At 38.0% G+C, this 27,141-nt stretch overlaps 1 protein-coding gene across 2 annotated transcripts; it reads left to right on the top strand.

Moving 5' to 3' along the window:
* Positions 1-472: 472 nt before the first annotated feature.
* LOC122656609 (protein ENHANCED DISEASE RESISTANCE 2-like) lies at positions 473-24,576 on the top strand. 2 transcript variants are annotated; one of them, XM_043851207.1, is made up of 22 exons: positions 473-902; positions 1,578-1,652; positions 1,753-1,806; positions 1,902-1,967; positions 2,066-2,127; positions 4,736-4,866; positions 4,951-4,997; positions 5,074-5,174; positions 9,669-9,764; positions 9,861-9,925; positions 10,013-10,084; positions 11,798-11,944; positions 12,093-12,409; positions 13,600-13,663; positions 13,783-13,955; positions 14,210-14,311; positions 14,439-14,489; positions 14,602-14,745; positions 15,434-15,529; positions 15,873-15,974; positions 24,010-24,174; positions 24,216-24,576. In XM_043851207.1, the coding sequence occupies exons 1-21, from the start codon at positions 750-752 to the stop codon at positions 24,100-24,102; spliced, it is 2,211 nt and encodes a 736-aa protein (XP_043707142.1). In that variant the 5' UTR covers positions 473-749; the 3' UTR covers positions 24,103-24,174; positions 24,216-24,576. The 2 variants fall into 2 exon arrangements, with proteins under 2 accessions (XP_043707142.1, XP_043707143.1); XM_043851208.1 differs by lacking the exons at positions 24,010-24,174; positions 24,216-24,576 and having other exon boundaries at positions 13,597-13,663; positions 14,602-14,746; positions 15,343-15,529; positions 15,873-15,927.
* Positions 24,577-27,141: the final 2,565 nt, after the last annotated feature.

The raw sequence follows: 27,141 nt of genomic DNA, 5'->3' as shown, positions 1-27,141 counted from the left end.
TTGCCCGTATCCGTTTAATACTATCCGAATCCGTCCGAAAGCTAAACATATGCAGATACGAATAGGTTATAACTATCCAAAAAGCTATATTACATGTAGACGGATAAAATATCCGATCTGTATCCGTGTTCGTATCCATTTAGTACTATCCGAATCCGTCTAATAGCTAATCGAATGCAGATGCAGATATAGCACTATCCAAGTCGAAACCGCACTATCCAAGCCGAAACCGATCCGTTTACAGCGCTACTCATATCTGAAACCAGAGATCAGATTTTTATTTTTTTAAAATAAAAATAATCCTGATTTGGATTTTTTAAAACAAAATTATGACATTGACAGCTTCTGGGTCAGGAAGGACTGAATGGTAATTTTGTCAATTGGTCGTGAGTCATGAATGCTGTCAATCTTTGTCTCATGTATTTTTACAAATATATAACAATGGAGTTCACTTTTAACAAAGGGAGAAGATTGATTTTCTGAAAAAACTACAAAGAGTTGGTATCTTTTTCCTGTAAATGATCCTCTGATTCCATTTTGTGGGATCAGAAGATCACGCACTCAACAATTCCATTATCATCCAATCTCTCTTCTTTGAATTTAAACTTAATACATTATTCATGCATACTCAAAACTGGGTTTGCTTATGAAATCCATGCAGAAAATTCAAAATTTCCATCTTCCTGCACTTCTCTTGAGAACAACTTACTAGGAAATCAACAAGGTAAAGGTTGTGGGATTTCTCAGATATGGGGGTTTCTCAAGAGGACAGGAGAATCGAAGGATGGCTGTATCTAATTCGTTCCAATAGGATTGGATTGCACTACTCGAGGAAGCGGTATTTCATTCTTCAGGATCAATGTCTTATGAGCTTGAAATCCATGCCAACATCAAATAATGAGGTTCTTTACTTTTTCTTTGCTTAACCCTTTTTCATTCTCTTCTTCTTTTTCCATACCCCCATGCCAATATCAAATAATGAGGTTCTTAACTTATTCTTTGCCTAATCCTTTTTCATTCTCTTCTTCTTCTTCTTCCACACCCCCCAACCCACCTCCAAAATCATAAAAATCTGTAAAATTCTGGAGCTGTTCTCTTTATAAATTTTGTCCGATTTTAAATAACACATGTTGCAGAAAGAACTCTGCTGGGCTTTTTCTTTTCTATTTGAATTTGGGTTATGTTATGATGGACAGAGTTGTTATCAGAATATTAGCTATTGAATGGTAATATGTTGTCACCATAATTCTCCAGTTGATAACCATTTACATTTTCCAGAAACCCATATTGGGTGTCTTCATTATTTTCTTTCCTGACTTAAAAAATACAAACAACTATGGGGAAAGAATAAGAAATCCTGGAATTTTAGGGAAACAAGAAGTTTTTTGTTTTTTTTTTGGTTGAATAAGCAAACAAGAAGTTTCCCCTAGAAATAACTGATGACTATTTTAATATTATCTTATTTTTTCATGTCAGTTCAGCTTCAAGCATTTTTTAAATAAATTGTGCAGCTGCTTGTTTGTTCTTGTGCGTGGTCCATGTGGGGGAACTGAAAAAATACCTTGTTTTTTTGTCAGGATCCTGTAAAAAGGGCAACAATAGATCCCTGCATTCGTGTTACGGACAACGGGAGAGAGAGGATTAATAGGAAGGTATGAGCATTGGTCAGGTTGCTTTTGCCACATTAGGTTGCAGTAGTCATATTTTCCCTTCTGTTACAATTCTGCAATTATAGTTTGTTGCTACTTGCAGGTGTTTTTTGCTTTTAGCCTTTATAATACTTCCAATCACAATGATCGGCTTAAGGTATGGTAATTTTTTTTTTACACAATCAAATTCTTCCATGATTCTATTCATCTATGAATCGTCAGTATCTAATTTCTGAAATCTAAATTTCGCAGCTGGGAGCAACTAGCTCAGAGGAAGCAGCAAGATGGATTCGTTTATTAAAGGAAGCTGCACTGCAGGTCCCCTCCATCCCCACCCACTATAAATCTAAGGATATTTCTTTTCTTTTCTTTCCCCTGCTCAAGATCAAGGACTGACGGTTTTTGCATATTTACAGGAATGCACAAATGCAGGAGAGAATGTTCTAGCCTGTCTTAAGAGAAAGTGCAAGACTGATAGGTGACTTATGTCATATCCCACCATTTCAATTTCAGAAACACACACACACAGAGTTAGGAATACATAATTTCCACTTTTATATGCTATGAAGTTCTCTATTCATTTTAATTTCGTAAGTATTTTCTATTTGAGAAAATTAGTTTACTGAACTTATTTGAAGGAAAAATGCTTTGATTTATAAAGTTCATACTTAGTATTTTGATCTTTACTTAGATATACTGAGACACACTCACCATCCTTCTCACCTGATGTATGGCAAACCAGAACTCCCAAACCATGTTGCTTACTTGCTTGAAAAATACTAATTTTTATGAATTAAGTTTCACAAGAGGCAGGAAACAGGAAAATAGCTGCTGATTCAATTGGACAGAAAATCTCTTTCAAAGTGTGCGGAACAGGCTCCATTAAATCCAATACGTCTGTGACAGTAGCTTTCTACTAAATAAAACTACTCTTTCCGAGACCAAAGCATATATTGTGACTAAACCCCCATTTCTATTTGAAACCTCGTACAGCTGTGAAAACAGCTTTCTACTAAGTAAAGCCATTCTTACCTAGTTCTAAGGTATATTGCATCTAAACCCTCATCTCCCTTTTGTAGAACGCTGACTTCTACACCACAAAATTCAACTGGAAAAAGTGAATTTTCCTACTTCTGTTAAGTGTTGGATTCTATGAAGACCAAAGATTGAACCATTCAATTGATATTTGATCATCAATAGAGATTGCAAGTTAGTTACTCATGAATTTCTATAACTATCTATTATTGGTGAGAAAACAAATTAAGATAAATCCTTTTACTATAAGGCTGAACATAAATAACAATCTTAGTGTCTTATTAGTTCATTAACTTTTTTCTTTGTCAAATCTGTTGTGGGTTAATGCAGGAGAGGTGTCATTGGGTACCATTTCCCTCCAGTCTTGGCTACTCTTAGTTGGGTTTGAGTCCATTTTGGAGTGAAAATCTTCTATGGTCATTGGGCGCATGAAAATTCTGTCCTCCCATGTGTGAAATGAAACTGAGTGATCTGTTTGATTAGTTTTACTGAAAACAAGGATTAGCGACCAAAATTATTTTCTTTCTAAGGAAAAAGAAAAAAAAAAAAAAGGCTAAGTTTGTCAGTTTCTTGCGGCTGCTAAGTCCATGCGAAAAAATTTTCAGTACCCGTCAACTAAGAGGCAAGGTAAGGTTTTATGGATTAGTGTTGAACTAATCAGCTTAATACTTCTAAAAATTGGTAGAAACATGGCAAATTATGGGTGCCCTGTACCTGTTCAATGAGTCCCATTGCTAATCCCATTGAAAACTTAGAATTACTCTAAGACCATAGTTGTGTAACCCATAGGTATGTAGCTATTGGGTTTATGCCGGGACAGTTTTCACTGCCATCTGCAGCTTCTTTAGACCTGAAACTGGACTATGTAACAAGATGGAGATATATGTATGCTTGACCTGGCCCATAACTAGCCAATTGATACCCTATTGAAGTGGGATAGGAATATCAGGACTACAACTAATCCTAAGGTTCAAGCTGACTCAGCCAACTGCAGCTTGTGGCAGCCATTATCTACTTCAACTATTGATTCTTTCTCTAAATGGATCATGGGAGCAGAAAGTAAACGCTTCTTAGATTGTTTGTGCAATGTGAATGTGAGGTTAAGGTGACGTTTTCTGTGTTGCTTGTTTATCAATAATGTAAGTGCAGTGTATGGCTTCCATATTGTATGGCCATTTCATCTAAAATTCAGGGAGAAAACAAAACCGTGACTATGACACACATTAACTTTCCTGACTATCAAAAACTTTCTTTTGTCCCTGTTCTATACCTGTATCTACAAGGGGCAATTAACCAGTTTACCCATGACTCCCTTATAGGCCTGATCCCATTTGCTCAAAATATGGATTTCGAAATGACTTTAAGCTTCTGTACTGAAAAGACAAAATTACTCACTTAAGCTACTCTCAATATGAAAAGGAAATGATTGTTACAGAACATAGCTTAAAGATCGAGAGTTTCAGTTTTCTTTGATTCTGCAAACTTCAAGGAAGGCAGTGCAAACATTCTCAATAACATAATAACATGGTAGTCATGGTACTTTTTTCTAAGAACCATTCCTCCTCTCTAGTATGCCTGATCCCTACTTTAGAGACCGTGTTTCATTTCTTAGACTTTCTTTGTTCTTTTGATTCCATAGGATGCCTGACCCTACATATTCATGTTAAAAGATACAGAAAAGGAAGGTATAAATGCTCTTATCTGCATATTGTAATTCACAGGCTTAACTTGTGGGCAAAAAGTCTGGGACCCAACCTTAGAATGGCCTCACTTACTCTCAAATCAGCTCCGTCAAAATCTCCTTGCATATTGAGTTGCCAATTAATTAGAAATCTCTTGAACTTTTTGCTAGATTTTCTTTAAAATCGTGTACACTGACTGACATAGTCTAAGTTATATTCCTGCTTGAGGGATGGTGAACATTTTTGTTCCTATCAGGGGTAAACCATTCAGTTGACTGCGATGTCTGTTTTTTGTTTGTAAACCTTGCATTTTTGAGATGTAGTTTAATTGAATATTGCCTTTATACTTACAGTGTTTTCCTGTGACAGATCAAATGGTTCCAAGAGAACAGATTGTAGAAACTCCATAGATTGGACTCTTCGATCCTCCCTGTATTCAGAAGCAATGATGCATGATGTTATAGCACCCTCTCCATGGACAATATTTTGCTGTGAAAATGGCAAGCATTGAATTACAGGTTTATTTTGGGGCCATTTATTACAGTCAGATACAGATTCTTAATATTTTTTTTTAAATGATGCAGGATTACGGTTATTTAAGGAGGCGAAAGATAAGGATTTCCATCAGCCGGTGGGTATCCTTTTTGATGCTCTATTTATTGATTTTACAATCTGGTTTCAGTTACTGAATGTACTTTTATCTCCAGTCTTGGGATGATCATCCAGCAACAATGGCAGTGGGAGTGATTGATGGAGCTTCAGAGGCTATTTTTCGGACAGTTATGTCTCTTGGGCACTCCAGATCAGAGTAAGATTTTGTTTTCTCTTTCATTATTTACAAAATTTTATATTAAGAAAAATGAATAGGGGGAAAGTAAAAGAACTCAATCAGCAAAGCCTTAAATCAAATGACAGGCCATATGAAAACAACAAAGTGATAAAGTAATACAAGAAACAATTCAAACAAAACATATGTTAATAATCAAAGTATGTTAACAAAACAGGTTTGTGGAATAATGCTTGAATAATCAATGAGATCAGTCAAGCTCTCTATTTATAATAATAATAAAAGAGATTACAAGGGGAAACACTAAAAAGGCTTGAGGACAGCTGGTCCAGATCGCAGATGAGTGTCCAATATGCAGAAAACCAGCCTTGATCAATGGTAGTGGCTAGGGCTTCAAAATTATGGAAACTCCAAAAATCGCAGACAGGAACCAGCAGCAATCAAACCAAATAAATTATCTCATAAAGGGGAAAAACAGAGGTGGGAATAGGGCAGCAACTAGATCATATGATCACCTCTGTAGTGCTGCCCTTAGGAAGGGAGGAGAAGCAAAGGGGAAAAAATGAGAGAAAAGAAATCGGGAGAAGGGGAGGAAAGAAAAAACAATAGGAAGGGGGTGGGTTTTGAAAACTTAGATCAGAGAAATTTTGGCTTTGATACCATGTTAACAAAACAGGTTTGTGGAATAATGCTTGAATAATCAATGAGATCAGTCAAGCTCTCTATTTATAATAATAATAAAAGAGATTACAAGGGAAAACACTATTCATGACACTGTTCACGTGAACAGTGTCACAGCCCTAATTACATTTCTACCCTTGCTCATAAATACATGAATAAAAAATAAATAAAACACCCAAAAGACTAGAATACCCCCATGGTATTCTGGTGTACATAATTTAACAAAGTACATAGATTCCTTCATTGACCATTACTTGGTTAACTCATCCCTGAGGAATTACTCAACTTAGGTGACCAAGTACACGAGATTCTCGTGAATGGGAAAAGTCTCCAATCTGTATGCAGCTTGAATAGATACATCCTATAGAAATAGCTGGATCTCTCCACCCTTGATGATGAAGTCAAGAGATACGTAAGCAGTTGGACTACAGGGAAGCACTTTGGTCTCCACCATAGCAAACCTTCCAAAACGATCATAACTTAGAAGGCTTGAATCACATTCCTCACAATGTCAGGAGGCCTTGGGTAGTTGGGTTACAGATGACACATCATTCAAAGTTGAGGTTTGGTGTTCTCAAAGTGAGGACCTAGGTCCTAAGCAATACGAGGGAGAGAAGAGATGGTTCGATGATGGGAATGGATGCCATTCTCAAATGATAGAATCAATGGATATTCCTTAGATAATCAATTGTATATGCCTCAGAAGCTGCTTAAACAATCGTAGTGTCTCTGCCCTGGGTGATTGTGAGCTATCTTGGAATATTCTATTATTGTTCTTCCCCCATATAATCTCCACACTCCTACAAAAGTCTAGCTCAGTAGGTGCTTCCCTCCGATGCAGAACAAAGAAGAGTACCAACACCATTGAAAAAGTAATACATCCTGAAGAATCATAGGGAAAGGAGCCAAACTGCCGTTGCAAAATGACAAGTGTGATATGGTAATTGACTGAAGCCAGGCTACCCTTGCAAAATGATAAGGATGAACTGGTGATTGACTGATTTGTTCACCTTGACAGATGTAAGGAAGAAAGATCCATTTCTTTGTTTACTACTTATCCAAATTACGAGAGTAACTTTCCTGCTGCTTGTCTCCCATACTGAGTCCTTACCAAGGTTTAAAAGCTCGTCTCGTCTCGCCATTTCGGGCTGGTCGAGATTTCCGAAATATCTGAAATATACCGAAATTTCGCCGAAATATGGTATTTTTTCTGCCATACTTCGACACTCCATCTCGGTGGGTTTTTGGCCATATTAAGGCCTGATACTTCATGTACATCCGTATTTAAGCTAAATAAACACATTTAAACCTTCATATTGCAAATTAATGAACTCAAAGTGATGTTTTGGGTTTGCACCCTTGATTGACAGTATATGGTCGGACCCTGATGTATAAATAGTTAAATATACATTGTTTAACGAAATATACCGAAATTTCACGAAATTTCGATGAAATATACCGAAATATACTGAAATTTACTGATATATTCCGAAATTTGAACATTTTTCATTTCGGAAGCCCATCTCGTTTCGGTAGTGTTGAAATTACTGAAGTTTACCAAAATTTCGGCGATTTATCGCGAAATTTTGAACCATGGTCCTTACCCTCTAGAGGTGAAGGAATTATGTGAGAACTGACAGGAGGACTTGAGAAGTAGAAAATAATCTGAGAAGAAAGATTTGAATGGGGTTGAGGTTAATGAACAAACATAGCAATCATATCTTTATATGACATAGATGCCTTACTGTTGAAATTAATGGGAAAAGGTTTCCATGTAGCTCACTTCTCTACAGAATCCCCAAATCCTATCTTGGTCATCTTGGGAGGGTATAGCCTGAAAATTACCAATGGTCTTTCTTCTCACCCAAATAAAAGGAAGTAGAGACAACAGAACCTAGAATTAAAGGAATCGCCCACCATTAGTCTTTCTAATGCCTAATCATCTTTCATCTATCCACACTTTCTCACAAACTGAATTTAGAAAGGATCCAACTAATGTTTGAATTACCAGAAATCCAATATTACCAGTATCCCATCCATTAGGCCAAGAAGGTCTCCTGGGCCTTCTTATCCTTTGTGAGAGTCTCATATTGTAACCTGTTTCATACGTGTTTTCCTTTCTTTCTCTCTTCTGCCTGTACTATTAGATGTGGATCTCTGGTTAGCCTTTTGGTTTTGTACCATATTAATTTTTTTATCAATAAAATTATGAAGAAAGTTTTCCTTGATCGATGGTGAAGGAAACACCCACAAATATACTGTCATTTCGAAATGCCCTTCACTGTTACCTGACTCCCATCCAAGCACAAGGATGGCCATTGGTGAAGGAGATCCTCCTTCACTGTGGCTTAAGGAAAACTCGTTCCTAAAATTATTGTTATCTGTCAACAAAAGAAAATAAAAAAAAAGAGAGAGAGAAAGACAACTGTACACCATAGACTCTGATGCTTCTTAAGGAAAACCTCCACTTGGGAAGTGAAGAGTCATTCTTGTCCTGAAGATGACCTAGATCCAGCCCATGATTCTCCTTTGTGTCACCAATTGTTCCTTGGTTTATGTGGTGTGTTTCTCAATTCCCATTCTCCTGTAAGAAATTTCTTTAGATCTCCGGACTCCTTGATCACTTTGGTGGGGACCTTGAAGACTGATAGTTGGTAAACCTTGAAGTAGAGATATCGGATTTAATCAAATGCATCCTGTGCCAAGATTAGAGTATAATTGATAATATCCCTCACCTATCTTTTTCTTTTGAAGCTGTTCTTATAAAAAAATTTTGAAAGGTTGTGTGATTGCCATTGGTATTAGTAAAACTTTAGTGCCCCTACTTCTCTAGGGTGCATTTGTTGCACAATGAATCTGAACCAGTCAAGGGGCCAAGTATAGGTTATGTCCGTTTCGTAAATAAATTTGGTTCAATATCCATAAACATTCACTCTCACCTAATTTCTGTATGGCAATAGGTAGCACAGTAGTCCATCTTCTGTTTGGGTGGGTTTGAGCCCGGCCCAACATATTATTATGTATTATATCTTACATATGCAGTTACACTTCTTATAAGTGCATGTGCAATGCTTTTGTCAGTGTAAGATACATAAGTACACGTGCTAACCATATCAGCTAGATTAATTAGTTAGATAAAATAAATATCCATAACACTTGACTATAATATTTAACGGTATCTACTACTGGAGGCAGCCTGACAGGACCATGGATGGGCTGGCCCAGACTTTGGGTGGGGTGGCATATAGCCTTTTTATACCACTGTCAAATTGCTACACCTTTCAACTTTTGAGAGTTTGAGTAGTCGATAAAGACACTGCAAATGGCCCCCTCCCAAGCCCTTAAATTAAAACGTAAAAAGAAAGAAATCAGGAATGTAGTGATCTGATGTTTAAGTTTATTTAGTGTTATTCACAGAACATGTACAGCACAGCCATTCAATGAGTCTTGATGCACATGTGCTCCGGTATGCTAGGAGAATCATTATCATTATAATGGTACCTATTTGCATTATTTGTTTTAAGTGATGAATGCAGGGAAGTGTAATCCCAACACAAATTTTCATATATGAATATGAAATGTTGAAAGTTGAAACATCACACCGGAATAATATCATCTACAGAAAAAGATAGGAAAAAAGTTTTACGTAGAGATTTCATGCTTATTAATGTAAATGTATTGGACATAATAATATGCATTGGACATTAATAATAAGTAACTGAAAGTTATTATTTTCTTAATTTGTATGTTCCTACACGAATATGCATCTAGCTGTCTTTCTTCCTTGACAATGGAGTCTTTTTCCCCCAACAAAATCTACCAACATTCTTGCAGATGGGACTTTTGCATTTACCGAGGTAGTGTGATCGAACATCTTGATGGTCATTCAGATATTATCCACGTGCAGTTGAAGGGTGACTGGATGCCTTGGTCAGTTCTCTTCTAAATTTTTTCAAATGATGCTGAGTCAATTCTCAAGTATTTGGCAATCTTTCCTGTTGTTAATAGAGCAAGGTCATATTTCAGGGGGATGAGAAGGAGAGATTTACTGCTGCGGCGGTATTGGAGGAGGGAGGATGATGGAACATATGGTACGGACTCTTACAAAAATTTTGATAATATATTTCTGATTTAAATGTTCATTGGAAACTAACCCTTTAAATTGTTTTTTGTCACAGTTATTCTTTACCATTCGGTGTATCATAAAAGGTGTCAACCCCTGAAAGGATATGTCAGAGCCTGCCTTAAAAGTAATGTATGCTTTGAATTTGGATATTGCAAATTTTCCTTGAGCTTTTTATCCTTTCTCTTCCTTCAGGATGTTTCATATGTTAACGTTAGCAAGGAGTATATTACCTTACAATATGATACCCGTTATACTGAATGCACTCCAATTTTGGGCTGCTGAACTGCTGAATGTTATAGAATTTTTGTCGGTGTAGTGTACTGCATGTGTGACTATACATTACAGACATGGTACTTGTTTTCAATTTGTGTAAATGCATGTATCTCTTTTTCTTTCCCCAGCAACTTTTGTAAATTATATGAACAATAAGACTAAAGAATTACCGCAAGATCAGAAGAAACCATGTAGCCTCCTGTGCTGTATATGCATCATGTTTTAATGTTTTATTGGTGGTTGGAACACCACCATTAGATGTTTTACCTGAGGCAATCTTCTAGTCGAAAGTTGAATGATGGGTTTCCAGAAGCCTAAGATTTAGGATCAGTAACACAATACAAACCAGAATCACAGTGAATAAACAATGACCAGAATCCAAGAATATTTAATAACAATAGATCAGACCAGATGATTATGAAATTGTGATATGAAGTTAATAAAATAACAAGGAAGAATTCTTCAAAAGATGAGCTCAATCCAATGGTTGGATCTCAAGAACCAACACTTTTACTGAATTAGTAAGTTAAGATTCTAAAAACTAGGAACTAAGATATCTCAGAAAATAAATAAACTGATGCAGGTAAGATTCTGGTCAACAATAGTTCTTAGGCTATCAAACAAGATATCAAACTATCAAGTAAATCCGATGGTTAGATTAGGAGTTATGAAATTATGTTTTTTGAGGTAGGATGGAGAAGGAAGAATGAAGAACAAGAAGAAGATGATATGATTAAGCATCCCTCCTAGCTTCAACTGGAGTCCCACCGGACACTATTGGCTTCCCACCAACATAACACTGCATCTCATAACAAATCTGAATCTCACAGAATAAAGAAAAGGCTCCAGCCAAAATCTTATTAATCAAATTGGTGCACAAGGCTGTACCCCCCTTACAAACTTATATAGAAAACTAAAACAACTGACTCAAACACTAAAAAGGAAAAGGCCTAAACCAATTTATAACGAATAAGGTAACATAAACTAACTAGAAAACTAAAATGATGAAAGAAACGAACTCAAAACAGGACTGGACTTAGAATCTTAATCCAGCATAACTAAAACATTTAATAAAAATTATAATAAAGAAATAAAGATAACTAATTTTGTAGACCTAGATTGTACCCATATTATAGGCCCATTAAAGTGGCCCATTAAAATGAAAACACATTGGATCAGAGGCCCAACACATGCATCACTGACCTTGTTGATGAACATCACAGTCCACTCTCGAGATATTGTCCAACAAGAGGGCTTATTTTCTATGACTGACCAATTTAATACTGTAGAATTAAGGGAGAAACATCTGGTAGACTTGCTCACACACTGAGGTTGGATTCATCAAATAATGGTTCCCATCTAGCCGCATGTTAACTACATGGATGTCACAGGCTGATTGGATGGATTCTTCTATTGCATTGACTAAAGTATTCGTCTTTATTATTTTTAATAAAGAGTTCACTTTATATTATCTAACTAATGCAAAGTTTTTACTTATGTTTTGATCTCTGATATTACTGCAATGTTTGAGAACTTTTACTTAGTGTTCCTTTTTAAATTTTAGGTGGAGGATATGTAATATCTCCAGTTAACCAAGGGAAACAATCAGTTGTAAAGCACATGCTTGCTATCGACTGGAAGTTCTGGAAGTCCTACCTACGTACATCATTTGCGAGATCTATAACTATCCGGATGCTCGGGAGACTTGCTGGTACTTATCTTAGTTTACTGATGTAGCATAATCCCATTTGGTTGTGTAGATTATTGGACTCAGAATCTCTTTGGAATGAAAACGACAGTATCCTCCTTATCTATCTTTTTTTTTCTTTATTTATTTATGTGTATTTGATTTTTTGCAGCCCTTAGAGAGTTCTCAGGAGCCAGAATAGGAAATTACCCATCCTTTGATTTATCATCAGGGCAGATGATAAGAGATATTGGGTTGCCTCAAAATGAAAGAGAGGATATTGAGGTTGACTTTCAAAACCCAGCAGAAAGTGGAACCAGTAATGAAGATTATGCAGTGGAAGAAGAGTTGAAGAATCCACCTTCCAAATCTGCAAGCCTCATGGAATTGAACGAGACAGCAGATGAGTTCTTTGATATTCCTGAGCCATCGGATAATGATGAATCAGAGAGTTTATGGCCTTCTGACTCAAGCCCAGAAATGCATCAGGTACATAATTCTCATAAACTTGATGCTTTTCTTTTGCTTAAAAAAAGTGAGATTTTAATCTGCAGGAATAGTTTTAAAATGTATCAAAGTTCAAACACTCGGACTAACTCTTCATTCTGTATTTACATGCCATTCATTTTATCAATAGCAGAACGGAGACTTGCAAACTACCCAGATGAAGGCCATATTAATGCAACACACATAATACAGAATAAATACCCATAACACACCGAAAGCCCCTAATACGACACTCATAACCTCATACATGACCTCCCTCAATATGCCTCTTCTCACTCACTGAGTCAGCTAAGTTCTGACCTTGATTTCGATGATGGGGAACATAAGCCAGATACTTAGAGACATAGTTGTCACAGAATCTAGGCGACCCAAGGCATTGGAGGGGCCTGGACACCTAGGCGACTAAGCCGACCAAGGTGCTTGGAGCCTTGGACGCCTTGACAACTATGCTTACAGAGCGTGTTTAAACTTGGAGGCAACAATTTGGTCTACTTTTCTCAAATGGAAATGGAAATTTGGAACCGGTACTCAAGGATCAGCTACAACTGAGTTGCCTTATGTCAGTACTGCTTCAATTGATTTATTCAGTTGTTTTTTTGTTCAAATTTGGCGTTGGTTTCTTGAGTAAATGTTATGATTGTCAGATATGGGGCCTCATCATTTTCTTATTATATATGTCTCGTGACTTGTGAGTATAAATACCAGGGATGGAATTCTATCCATAATCAGTAGGATTATAGAAGCTGGATGGACATAAAACTATACGATGGGAGGATTTGTAGAAGCTATTTTCTTTGCCTCTTTGTAGCATTCCTTAGGTGGTCATGTGATGCATAACCAGTGGCCCAGTAAAAGGTACTAAGTGGTTGGCTGTGGTTATCAGCGGTTAATTTGCTGCAGGACCTAGACCATCAATGGGTCTCACCACTTGTGTCCATCACAAGTATGTCTATCCCGAAATTCCATCCAGAGAGTATTCCTGGAAGCAAAACTTCATATTGCTTTTGCATCTCTCCTCCATTTGACTTCCTTCACAAGATGTCTCCCACTAATGTTTCTTCATAACTGTTGAGTTTGTAATCTTTTGTTATACTACTGACTGTCTCAGGGAGATGTTGTGAGCTTTGCCCTTTTTTGTTTCTCACATGGGTGTTTTGACATTGGACATGCAGGAATTATGCAATCCAAAGCTATCGACAGCTACCGGTTTTGTGAGAAAATTTCATGATCTAGCAAGTGAGTCTTACTAGACTACCCAAATTTCAAGTTATCAAATTGACAGATGGGATATGTTTACCTTTTGTCTTAGATAGCTTTTCACGATTTCATAAATGGTTTGAGGCTTCTATATGCAGTTCAGAAGAGGGGTTATGTAGACTTACAAGACTTGGCTAGGGGAGAAGGTTCACGATGCTATGGAGCAACTCTCCCAAAAGACCCAAGTTGTACAATGCCTTGCAGTTGGACAACACCTGATCCTTCTACTTTTCTAATCCGTGGAAAAAGTTATCTACGAGACCAGCAAAAGGTACCTTCTTTTGCCTGGGCATTGTAATAATTGTTGAGTTATTTGAATAGTTTATTTTAAATGGAGAAAACAAAAAGATGATAAGCTCTAGCAGATATTGACCCACTTAATATATTGTGCGAGACTCCATGCTCACTATGTCAAACATAAATGGACTAGAAATAGATTCCAGTTTCGGAAGTGATACTTCTCTTGGAACTTGGAAGTTGTTATTTATGGTTTCATTCTCTACTGATGTGTTACCTTTTTGCCAGATCAAGGCAAAAGGAACCTTGATGCAAATGGTTGCAGCAGATTGGCTTAGATCTGACAAGCGAGAAGATGATCTTGGTGGCCGTCCTGGGGGTATTGTTCAGGTCGATCTATTACTGTGGTTCTTGAAATACTACATTATTGCAACTAGTCTTTTCATATGCATGTGCACACAAACCCAAAGAAAGACTTAAAATCTACTCTTACTTGTGAAGGATTGTTGTTATGCAGAAGTATGCCATGAAGGGTGGACCAGAATTCTTCTTCATCGTAAACATACAGGTCAATTTGATCTCTCTCTCTCCCTCTCTTCTTTTTCACCCCAACCTTCTTTGGGGTTCCTCTGTATTCAGAATTATTGGAATATTTAACACGGTCAGTACCATTAAACCAGGTACCTGGTTCAACTACATATAACCTTGCGTTGTATTACATGATGAGCACTCCTATGGAAGAAAGTCCCTTACTCGAGAGCTTTATCAAAGGAGACGATTCGTATAGGAATTCAAGATTTAAGCTCATACCATACATTTCCAAGGTTAGTAGGAGGAGCAATCTAAATTTGTTTGTGACCCACAGATGTGACTAAACAGAAGTATGTTTACTAGAAAGATATTTTTGCAATTTTATTACTGAGTATGCTTATTATCTGTATGTTCATGAGGTATGCAAAAGAGAAAATTCTGCTCCCTCCTCTGCACCCTTTGGTAAGAAATAAAGTAACAGACATGCTTACATGGAACATACACAGAGAGAATTGTGGTGAGGAATTCATAAGGTCAATTAATAATGTTATTATAACCTGACTTCTGGTTGATAGTGATTTTGTATCGCAAGGATAGAGACCTAGAGTCCTAGATGATAAATCGGGAGACAGAATCTCATGAGTTTGGGTCCGTTTGTTTTCATGTAAGACATTGAAAATATATTCCCAAACATTATTTAATAAGTAACAGGTTAATTCTTGTCATTTATCTAAATTATGGAGTTGATTGAATAAAGAGTCATTTCCTATAAAATTAGTAAAACAAAAAACTATGTGCTTCATTTTTCTCATTCATAAAATTAAGGATTATTTATATAAGTATAATTTAGCACTAATTTTCTGGATAATATTTCCATTTTTATCCTCAAGACAAACAGTGCTTACAAGAACAACAACGAGTGTGCAGCTTACAACTGCAAAGAGTGCTAACTGCTAATTAGGGGTTTTTACCATCCTGTAGGGCTCCTGGATAGTAAAGCAAAGTGTTGGAAAGAAAGCAATCCTGGTGGGTCAAGCTCTTGAAATAAACTACTTTCGGGGGAAGAACTACTTGGAGGTAAAATCACACCAACCTCTGCATTGATAGGCTATGGACTTAGGAATGCCATGTTTGTTTCATACAGTATTTGTTATGCATGCCATGCAAAAACAGTTTTGATGACAAGATTTGGACCTATTGGTTCAAGAATTTGGGAAAACCCCCTCCCCCCTTTTTTTTCAGTTATAGGTGATGGTTTGAGGTTGCCCTGACTCAAATGAGCTTGTTATAGATAATGAGTGTCTGTGTGTGTCTGCATGTGCGTGTGTGTGTGCACTCGCATATATTGAGCATGTTGCATTAATAGCATGCATATTAGTGTGATAATATACTAATCTTGCACATGGAATAAAATTCTCAGCTTGGAATCGACATTGGCTCATCCACAGTTGCAAGAGGTGTGGTCAGTCTTGTTCTCGGATACCTAAACAATCTGGTAATAGAAATGGCATTTCTTATACAGGTAAGACAACCATCCCTTAATACTGTGACAAAGAAATTTGTTGATTCTTCATTTTGGCAATTGTGATATGTCAACTCCCTTGCAGTTACCCAAACTCACATGTAAATGATATCACAACCTAAACCACCAGAACACAAACTGACATCTAGATTTCTTGATAAAGCCGTGGAGATACATGGAATTTGTCTCCATTAAAGTTCGAGGATGGGATAGTTAGAAAACTTGTTATGGATCGATTCTAGTAAAGGAACAAAGATTAACAGCTAGAGAAAGAAGAAGGAAAGTTGGGAGAAATCGTAGGTAAGAGGGAATAGTCTCCACTCACCTATTTTGTTCATTAACAACTCCTTGAAATTACATATGCCTCCCTGGGATGGTAAAAGATAAAAAGAACAAAAGGTAAAATTACAACTTAACATGACTTATAATGAGCCAGTGACAAAAGTACCCCTTACTACATAAACTCTAACACCTCCCCTCAAGCTGGAGAATAAATATCATGCATTCCCAGCTTGCACAAGAGGGTACTGAACTGGTGAGGGATGAGACCTTTGGTGAAGATATCTGCCACTTGATCACCGGTCTTCACAAAGGATGTACAAATGTAGCCAGAGTCCAACTTTTCTTTGATGAAGTGCCTATCAACCTCAATGTGCTTTGTGTGGCCGTGTTGCATTGGATTATGAACAATACTTAAAGCAGCTTTGTTATCACAATAGAGCCGCATAGATCCCTCAAAGTCAAACCCCAACTCTTGAATCAACCGTTGTAGCCATATGAGTTCACACACTCCATGAGCCATGGCTCTAAATTCTGCCTCTGCGCTCAATCGAGCTACAACTGGTTGTTTCTTACTCCTCCATGTAACTAGATAACCACCCACAAAGGTACAATAACCAAATGTAGATTGTTTGGAAACTGAACCAGCCCAATCAACATCAGTGTAGCCCTTTATCCTCAACTGATTATGTCTGGCATATAAAAGAGCTTTTCTTGGAGAAGATTTCAAGTACCGGATGATGTGATAAACAACATCCAAGTGCCCCCTCTTGGGAGCATGCATGAACTGACTTACTACTCCAACTGCATAAGTGATGTTTGGCCGAGTCAAGAAGAGATAAAACAGTTTCCCAACCAATCTTCGGTACTTGCCTGCATCTATAAGAGGAGAGCCACAATCTTCACTAAGCTTGTGGTTTTGATCAATTGGGGAGTTTGCTCGTTTACACCCCAACATTCCTGTTTCCTTCAATAAGTCCAGTACAAACTTTCTTTGGCAAATATTGACTCCCTTCTTTGATCTTGATACTTAAATGCCCAAGAAGTACTTTAAGAGTTCAAGATCTTTAATCTCAAATTGTTGGGTCAGGTAAGATTTCAATATACTTATCTAGGCATTGTCATTCCTAGTCACTACAATGTCATCAACATAAACAATGAAAGCTATGACTGTACCTTTTCCTCGCCGTATAAACAAAGTATGGTCAACCTGACTCTGGGAATAACCATTCCTTAGAATGACTTGTCTAAATCGCTCAAGCCAAGCCTTAGGTGACTGCTTGAGGCCAAAAAGTGCCTTTTTTAGGAGGCAAACTTTCCTTTCTGCTGAGGGTAACTTAAAACCAGGTGGAGGCAGCATATAAACTTCTTCTTTTAGGTCATCATGGAGAAAGGCAATCTTTACATCTAATTGATACAACGGCCAGTCTCTATTGGCTGCCATTGATAGGAGAACTCTGATTGAGTTGTGCTTGGCCACAAGAGCAAATGTCTCTTGATATCCAATGCCATACCCCTGATTGTACCCTTTGGCCACCAACCGAGTCTTATATCTTTCCACAGAACCATCTGATCAATACTTAATTATATAGACCCACCTGCATCCAACTGGAACTCTCCCCCTGGGAAGATCTACAAGTGTCCAAGTGCCACTCTTCTCAAGGGCCATCATTTCCTCAGACATGGCCGCCTTCCACTTTGGGTCAGACATAGCCTCAGTGACATTTTTGGGAATGGAAGAAGAAACAAGAGCAGTAGAAAAGGCAACACCTTTAGGAGAAATAACATCATAGGAAACAAACTTGGCTATAGGATTAGTACATGCTCTCTTCCCCTTTCAAACAACAATGGGAAGATCTAACTCAGAGGGAGGAGGAAAAGTGTTACCTGACTGAGGAAGGTTGAGCTCAGGATGTGGATCCAAAGAGGACTCTAGGCAGGTCTTCTTTCCCTTTCCCTTCAAGCATTCACCTCTTTTGTACACAACAAACTCCTCTTTTTCATTGCTAGCATCAACACCTGAATTTTGCATCACTTCTTTGTATTTCCCAATGTCAAGCAGGAATGGGGAGTTGGAGGTAGGAAAAGGAGATAGAAAAGGAATGACATCAGTAGCCTGTTCACTTCCATTAGTCACCTCTTGAAGAGGATGCTGATGAGGAGAAAAGAAAGGAATAGACTCAAAGAAGGGTGGCATCTTTGGAGAGAAGTCACCTTCTGGAGGAAGGGTGGTAGCATTTATACCCTTTAGTACAAGAGGAATAGCCAAGGAAAAGACATTTGAGTGCTTTGGGCTCAAGTTTTGTCCAGGCTGATTTATTGACATGGATATAGCAGATACACCCAAACACTTTACGAGGAAGAGAAAAAACAGGAGCCTAAGGTGAAAGGTTTTCCAATGGAGATTTGGAGCCAAGGAGCTAAGTTGGCATCCAATTGATTAGAAAGGTAGCAGCAAGAAGGGCATCAAACCAAAAGGTCTTAGGAACATGCATGACAAATGGCGGTTTTTCCTCTCAGCCACCCCTTTGTTGAGGGGTGTCAACACAAGCAACTTGATGAATGATGCCATTGTCAGTAAAAAATTGTTGGAGCCCCCATACATATACTCTCCCCCCTTATCATAACGAACTGTTTGAATGTGAGTACCAAATTAAGTAAAAATCAATTGGTAGAAAATTTTTAAAGTATCATAAACATCACTCTTTTGTTTCATAAAAAAAGTCCAAGTGGACCGAGAATAGTCATCAACAAAAGAAACAAAATAACGATATTCAGACAAGGAGGTAATGGGAGTAGGTCCTCAAACATCAGAATGAACAATATTAAAAGGAACAGTAGATCTATTACCATGATAAAGATAAGAGGAACAACAATGTTTAGCAAAAATATATAGTTCACAATGAAAAACATGAGAAGAAGAAAAAGAAGTAAACAAATGTGGTAATTGTTTTCTCATAACAACAAAGGATGGGTGGCCCAAACGTTGATGCCAAAGCATCACAAAATCCATAATGCTACTGTCGCTCCGACTACACACATAAGGTTGAGCAATAGGCAAAACATGTGTCAAAGCAGGTGCCCGAGACTCAAGAAAATAGAGTCCTTTTTCCTCACGTCCACTGCTAATGATCCTCTTCGTCACCAAATCCTGAAAAAGACAATAGGAAGGGAAGAAGGTGACACAACAATTTAAGGATTTGGTTAGATGGCTTACAGATAATAGATTGGTGGCAAAATTAGGGATATGAAGAATGGAATCAAGAGAAATAGAAGATGTGACTCGAACATTACCCTTACTAAAGATAGAAGAGGGAATCATCAACAATTCTAACCTTGTCTCTACTAGAGCATATAGAATAGGAATAAAAACATTGAGACATACCAGTCATCTGATCGGTGGCACCAGAGTCAATGACCCAAGAAGGAGCAGTGGAGGGTGCAGAATTAGAGGCTTGCAAGGTTGAGGCTGAAGAATCTAACTTTGCATGAGTAGTAGAAGAGTGGCCTAGACGAGGCATCATCTTCCGTATTGCTGCAATGTCCTCTCTAGAAAGGGAATCAGGGTCGGTTTGTAGTCTAGATGACGCTGTCTTAGCTGTCACAGTGTGGGCTCTAGCACCCCCTCTCCTACTACCTCATATACTAGGAGAACCACCACGCATACCGGGGGGTTGGCCATAAAGTACCCAACATCTTTCTTTAGTGTACCCCAGCTTCCCACAATGATCACATTTAAATCTATCTCAGTTATCTCCACGGGGTGGCCCTTAGCCTATCCCCCCACCTTGCCAATCTCTATGAGAACTAGAAGTAAGAGTAGATCTCTCCAAGGATGGTGCAGTATCCATGCATACTCTCCTTGTCTCCTCACTCTGTAAGTAGATAAAAACTTCATCTAAGGATGGAAGAGGAGACCGCCCCAAGATTTGCAGTCGGATTGACTCAAATTCTGGATTAAGCCCACCAAGTAAAATAAGGACACGCTCCTTCTCAAGTGTCCTATACACCTTTGCTTCATCCTCAGAGTTGGACAACTGGAGATCCCTATAATGGTCATACTCCTCCCAAAGACCAATGACAGTGTTGTAATATTCATAAATGCTTCGGTCACCTTGTTTCATATTGATGACTTCTTGGAGAATTTGGTAGACTTTTGCTGAGTCACCTACTCGGTCAAAAGTCTTAGATACATTGTCCCAAATTTCCTTTACAGTCTCCTTTCTCATAGATCTCCTACCTATCTTAGGTTTCATGGAGAAAATCAGCCAAGTCATGATAGTGGAGTTCTTAGTCTCCCACTTCAAGTATGCTAGATCAGTTGTAGCAGGTGCCTTGATAGAACCGGTAATGTACCCCAGTTTCCCCTACTTCTCAACGATAACTTCAGAGAATGAGACCAATCCAAACAATTGATATTGTAAAACTTCACAATAGCTATTTGAGTATTGGGGTTATCAAATGGAGTCATGCTAGGGTGATAAACACCCAAACCACTAGCTAAAGCTTCACTAGGTCCACTGACCTCAGATCCAGACATGATGTGCAAACACTCAAAAAATCACTAAAATATCTTGAACAAGTGGGAAATATACTTCTCCCAGAGAAAGAAAGCAAACCAACAACCAAATATATCACCAGCAAGTAAACAAACAATAGTTTCTTGATGATAACCAACTCAAATATACTTCTTGCACCTTAGCTTCATTATATAACAACCAAAGACATTCAAACAGTGTAACTCTTTAACTCACAACAGCTATTCAACACCCCACAGTCAAAAAAACTTCAAACAGAGAAGAAAGATAGCACTTGGCGGTACCTTCGCAGCTGCAAAGAAGAGAGCTATGCTTTCCAACCATCCCTCCTTACCAACCGAGCCCTTAAAAGGAAACTCTTCGGCAGTCCAAATGAGCTTGGCCTGATTGCAAACAAAGGTGAAATGATGTTGAATCGAAAACAAGAGGAGACAAGCTGGCGGTAACTCTGGTTTTACCTTCTAGGGCTTCAATCGACTCCTACAGCCCTTCAACTCCTTCCATTAAGCATTGGTTTGAGGATTACGACTCCAATGAATATGCTATGTGAAATATTTTACATAATATGGCTTCTGTTGGAACCCTCTACCTTTCTAGGGTTCCAGAGAGAGGTGAAGAGAACAAATGAACTTGGTCGACTCTCAAACCAGCTCTGATACCAAGTTAGAAAACTAGTTATGGATCGATTCTAGTAAAGGAACAAAGATTAACAGCTAGAGAAAGAAGGAAAATTGGGAGAAATCGTTGGTACGAGGGAATAGTCTCCACTCACCTATTTTTCTTCATTAACAACTCCTAAATTACAACTTAACATGACTTATGATAAGCCAGTGACAAAAGTACCCTTACTACATACACTCTAACAGGGATATCTTTACGTCAAAAAGGATAATGACAGTGAAGAATAAAGTTAGCTAAATGAGTCGCTTATCGAGGAGATTATCAAGTATCAGAAATCTTACTCATGGAAGCTTTTTGGTGTTAACCGCAGAAGGTTGGCCTTGGCTGTCTAGTCATTGTTCCATGTGAGTAGTTTCTTGTTTGGAGCTATCGTCTCTGGCCTTATGAAATAAATAAACAAATATTACAAGCCTTAATCTGTGGCTTTTATTGCTTGGGAAAGAGCTCCTAGCAATGAGGTATTCTAATCACCCAAGGGATTAGGATTAGAAAACCTCATTTAATCCAGGATCATAGGGATAAGAGACTCAAAATTGAAACCAAATTTAGCGACTTCCCAAAAAGCACCTTTGATTGAGAAACTCATAAAATAGCAAGCTGCCAAAATTAGTAGCTATCAATATAATAACTAACAGATTTAGAAGGTAGAAAATAGAAGCTGAAATTAAAATTAGAAACAAGGGACAGAATTAGAAGTAATTGAAATAGCAAGTCCAGATAGAGCAACTACTGGGAAATAACAAGTAGGAGCCGAGAAATAGGAAGTCAAACTCAAAATAGAAACATAGAATAGCAAGTGAATCAGAATTAAAATTACTGAATAAGGAGGACAGAAGTAGCAAGTGAATTAGAATTGAAAACTAGTAGGAAAATAGAAAGTAATGGTAGAAGTAGTGTTGTAACAGCATCAAGGGAGAAGCAATGAACTGCTAATACAATTTGTGATCGATGGGAGAAGAAGATGGCAATATCAACACTAGAACAACAACAAACTCAGCCTTATCCCAACTTAATGGGGTTGGCTACATGGAGTCAAACAAAACAAGGTAGGAAAAAAGAATGAAGAGATGGGGAAACAGGTACGAGAAGAAAAATGAAAACTGGGAAATAAAGGAAAAATGAAAGATGAAAGATCAAAGCAAGAGGAAAAGGCACAGCCCAGCAAGTCAGGAGGATCTCAGCTAAATGGGATCTGCTACATGGATCCTTGCCTCCTATAGGCTCTATCCGAGGTCATACTTGGAACAAGACCTAGACTGTACATGTCCTTCCTCACAACTTCTCCTATGATCATTTTAGGCCTGCCCCTAGATCTTTTAGCTCCTTCAATCGGAATCATATCACTCCTCCTTACTGGGGCATCCCTAGGCCTCCGTTGGACATGACCATACCATCTTAAACGACTCTCTTGGAGCTTGTCATTGATCGGGGCAACTCCCAAGTCAGTTCTAATACGATAATTCCTTACTTTATCCTTCCTAGTTTTTCCGCACATCCATCTTAACATCCTCATCTCTGCTACACAAAGCTTCTTAATAGGATACTTCTTAACCGCCCAACATTTCGCCCCATACATCATGGCCAGTTGTACAACAGTCCTATAAAATTTTCCTTTAAATTTTAAGGGAATACGTCGGTCGCATAGCATTCCGGACGCACCTCTCCACTTCATCCATCCCACTTTAATTCTGTGTGAAACATCTTCCTCTATGTCACCTTCTTTATTTAAGATTGACCCTAGATATTTAAAATAGTTACTTTGTGGTATCTCTCTTTCTGCAATTCACAACAAGTCGGCATCCATCATAGTATGATCATAAACTTTCCTTCTACCAAAAAAAAAAAAGTTCATCAACTTTCCACAATTTGCACAATATCAACACTAGAACCTGATCTAAAAATTTGATTGAATGAAGAAGGAAAAGATAGAAGAAGATACGAACTAGGTTTCCCACCTGGAACTTGATTAGCAATTAATGAAGTAGGAAACCCCTATTTATGGTAGGAGGAATCCCTTACAGTCTAAGTCTCTTCAAAATGGGAATTATTCTAGAACATTATAAAATGGATCGAGTTTCCCACTCACCATGGGGCTTCAGATGCATGTGGGAGGTTATCGGGAGGTATTTTGGGGAACATACTAAAACTCTATAGGGGTTTGTGAACCCTAGGATGGTGTGGTGAACCTTCACCAAACTCTTCTTATAAAATAGAAATTAACTACTTAATCCCATATTGGACTTAAATCCCTTATATTTGGGCTTATAGAATTGACCCGTTACAATAGTAAATCCAAAATTAAACATATTAGTCAATTCTTGGTCCAGTTTGATGGACTGGTTTGCTGCTGGCCTTCTTGCTCTTCTGAATTGCATCACCTAGATATTATGTGACTGAAGCAATTCATCTGGCAATCTGAAGGATCACCTAACAGATGAATGTTTTGTATTGACCATTAGTCTGTCTCTGTGCAAGTTTCTTAGTTTTGCTTCTCTACAAGTTTAGTTACATGAACTTATTTTTATCATTCATTGCAGGCTAATACAGAAGAGGAGTTACCAGAATTCCTTCTTGGAATGTGCCGTCTTAATCATCTAGATGCATCTAAAGCAGTTCTTGTGAAACCATGATCTTCACCCAAACAATTTTAGATTACAACCTCTTTATGTCCACCACTCCTCCACCTCCCCCTCCCCCTCCCCCTCCCCCATGGCCAAGAAAAAAGCCTCCTTTCCCCTCCCCCATGGCAGGGACCAAGAAAAAGGGAAAAAGGACAAGCTGAAAGAAAAAAAAAGTGGTGATTGTGCAGAGCTGTTCTGGTGCATGCTCTGAAACTAACTCACTTATGTAATTCTTTTATTCAATTAAATGTAAATTGTTATAAATGTATGTTATTATTCTGTTCTTGCTGAGGGGGCTGCAATGTTTGTATAGATAGCTTGTCCCTAGTTGGTGTTCATTCTTCAATTTATTGAGTGTTACAATGAATTTGTATTCACCATCATATTGAAGACTAATTTTTTTTCCCTGGTGGAAGTGAAGATTACTATTATAATACAAAGTGTTATTTGGAATTTGTTAAATTGCATTGATCATTAGCTCTTCCTTAATGTAAAGAGTAAATGTTAGAAAACTGGAATCAAAAGAAGGAGAGGACGGAGAGGCTGCCTGAGTCGAATGAGAACACTTTGTCCTTAAGACAGTATTTGTACCCTTACTACTGCACTGGGTTGCAGCAAATCTGCCTCCCAAGATAAAACAGGTTGGATTGATTACTGATTTGCAGAGACAGTAATCACTTGAAACCATCAGAGAATTGAGAAATTGTTAATGCCTAACTGACTGAAATTGTACCACAAAAATTGAATAATTTGGGTTGTCCATTTCACCTCTATTTATAGTGGTGGATGTATCCCTTCAAGATACCTCATGGAATGGGTGTGTCCATTGACATGAGTGGATAGGATTAAAAGATTCTAATCCAAGCACTTATATGTAAGTGTCTCTTGAAGATACCCCATGGTGTAGGTGTGTCTCTTGGTTCAATGGATTAGATTAAAAGATTCTAATCCAAGTGCTATGAATGCACCTATACAAATGGATGTCTCTTTGAAGATACATGTTCCTTAGTCAAAAAATCTGGCCAACATTGAACCAAAGAATGACCCAAAATTGTCAAAAAATCAGATCAACATTGAACCAAAAAATGACCCAAAGCCATCCACACAATTATTGAAAAAATTCCAACAGTGAAGAATGCTCAGAACAGGTTCCAACCCTAACTACCGTTATTTGGCTTAGTCAGTGGCTTAGCTATGCCACTATTGGTGATACAAAGAAAAGCTCCTGACATGTTGAATAACAACACTAAGGAGTTAGTGGCAATAGGTGTACTCCATCCAAAGTGAATCATTCAGTTACTAGTTTTTTTAAATTGAGAATTGAACAACTTTTTTAATCCTTACTTAAATTCAATTAATGGGACTTAGTATAGAGTTTGAATGTTTGATAGTTGTTAACAGTAGATCATATCTCTACAAGGGAAATAATAAATAACAAGCATATCATATAGGCGACTTATGACCCCATATGTCTTTGGAAAGCAGTCGCTCTGCAAAACAAAGCTAAGGTTGTGTACATTATGACCCTCTCCAGACCTCATAGTGTTGGGAGGCCTTGTGCACTGGGTACGCCCTTTATCATATAGGTAACTTCCAACCATGATTTCAAGGGCCCGGGTCAGGTGTTTCTGCATTGATTCTGGTTCAAAAAGATTTTCAGCTGATTCCAACTGATGCTGGCCGAAGTGATCGGACCGATCCTGTTGTCGATTCCAATTTTCTCGAATGGTGACAGCCAATCTAGATTTTGATAATTGAGTAAATTACTCAGACCTCCCCTAACCTTTTGACAAATACGCGAACCTCCCTTACATTTTTGATAATTACTCGAACTTCCCTTACTTTTCAAACTTTGTTGCATTTAACCCCAATTTGTTAACGGTGTCAGTAAAAAATCTACTGTGACCAAAATACCCTTATTTATAAAGGACCAACATCAACACACACCCTTTTCCTTTTTCTTGTTCTTCCTCCTCCTGCAAACCCACCTGCCCCCACTCCTTTGCGACCCCATCCACGCAGGCCGTAACCCCCACTCTCTTATTTTTCTTTTTTCTTTTTCCTGCAACCTCACCCACCCTCATCCCTCTACAACCTTGCAATCCAAACCCTAACCAATAAAAACCCTATCCATCCACGCAAGCCGCAACTCCCACTCTCCTCTTATACTACAAGACGATGGGTGGATCGATTGGATTTGCAGGTTAGGGTTGAGTTGAGAGAGTTTCTGGAAAGTAGCAGAGACAAGGGGTCAGAGACGATTAGATTGAGTCATCATTTCATTAAGGGCAAAAAAGTAACTTCCTTAAGGAGCAAATAGGTAACATCAACCCCATCAAATGTAATATGATCAATAAAAAATCGATTTTCAAATTAAATTGTTACATAACCTTAAAACACTAACGGACTAGGGTTGAGAAATTTGTAAACTAGGGGAGATTTGAATAATTGTCAGAAACGCAGAGGAAGTTCGTGTATTTGTAGAGAGGTCAGAGTAATATACTCACGATCTTTGCACGTGAAATGACTGGCATATCCCTAGCCCTTTACACTTTTCTAGACGTAGCGGCACACTAATCCTAGATTCTCTCTTCAGTGGATGAGGAGATTTTCTCCACCATGAATGGGGTGATGGAAATTTTTTTTCAGAAAATACCCACCATCAAGAGCTAAGTTATTCTTTGGATTGACCCCATTACAGTATTTCTTCCCCTTTGTCGATAGAAAGAAAGAAAGAATTTAGAGCTTTGTAAAACCGAGCTCCTTTGGTTCACGTTGACCAAAAAGTGCGCCTTTTTATTGCTTTTTCAATTACCGTTTTGTCCTGTAAGTGTCTCTCACATGTGTATATCTTTTCGCTCGAGTTTTCCTGCAAGAAGAAAGGAAGGATCAAACGTTGAATTTGGTCTTCTAGAATTCCATTAACGTTCCGCATTAGATGTCTTCGGACACACAAAGAGAGAGAGAGAGAGAGAGAGAGAGAGAGAGTGAGAGAGAGAGAGTAAACGTAAGGTTTCCAGGATCATTTTCAGAAGGGGGACGATTGAA

Source organism: Telopea speciosissima, chromosome 3 (genome assembly GCF_018873765.1).
Source record: "Telopea speciosissima isolate NSW1024214 ecotype Mountain lineage chromosome 3, Tspe_v1, whole genome shotgun sequence".
Taxonomy (NCBI): domain Eukaryota; kingdom Viridiplantae; phylum Streptophyta; class Magnoliopsida; order Proteales; family Proteaceae; genus Telopea; species Telopea speciosissima.
This window is presented reverse-complemented; position numbering and strand designations above follow the sequence as displayed.

Coding starts and splice junctions, on each gene's coding strand:
- LOC122656609 (XM_043851207.1), top strand. CDS start 750: ATGGGGGTTTCTCAAGAGGACAGGAGAATCGAAGGATGGCTGTATCTA. Junction 1,968..2,065: donor TAAAGGAAGCTGCACTGCAG/GTCCCCTCCATC, acceptor GCATATTTACAG/GAATGCACAAATGCAGGAGA. Junction 13,664..13,782: donor AAAATTTCATGATCTAGCAA/GTGAGTCTTACT, acceptor TTCTATATGCAG/TTCAGAAGAGGGGTTATGTA.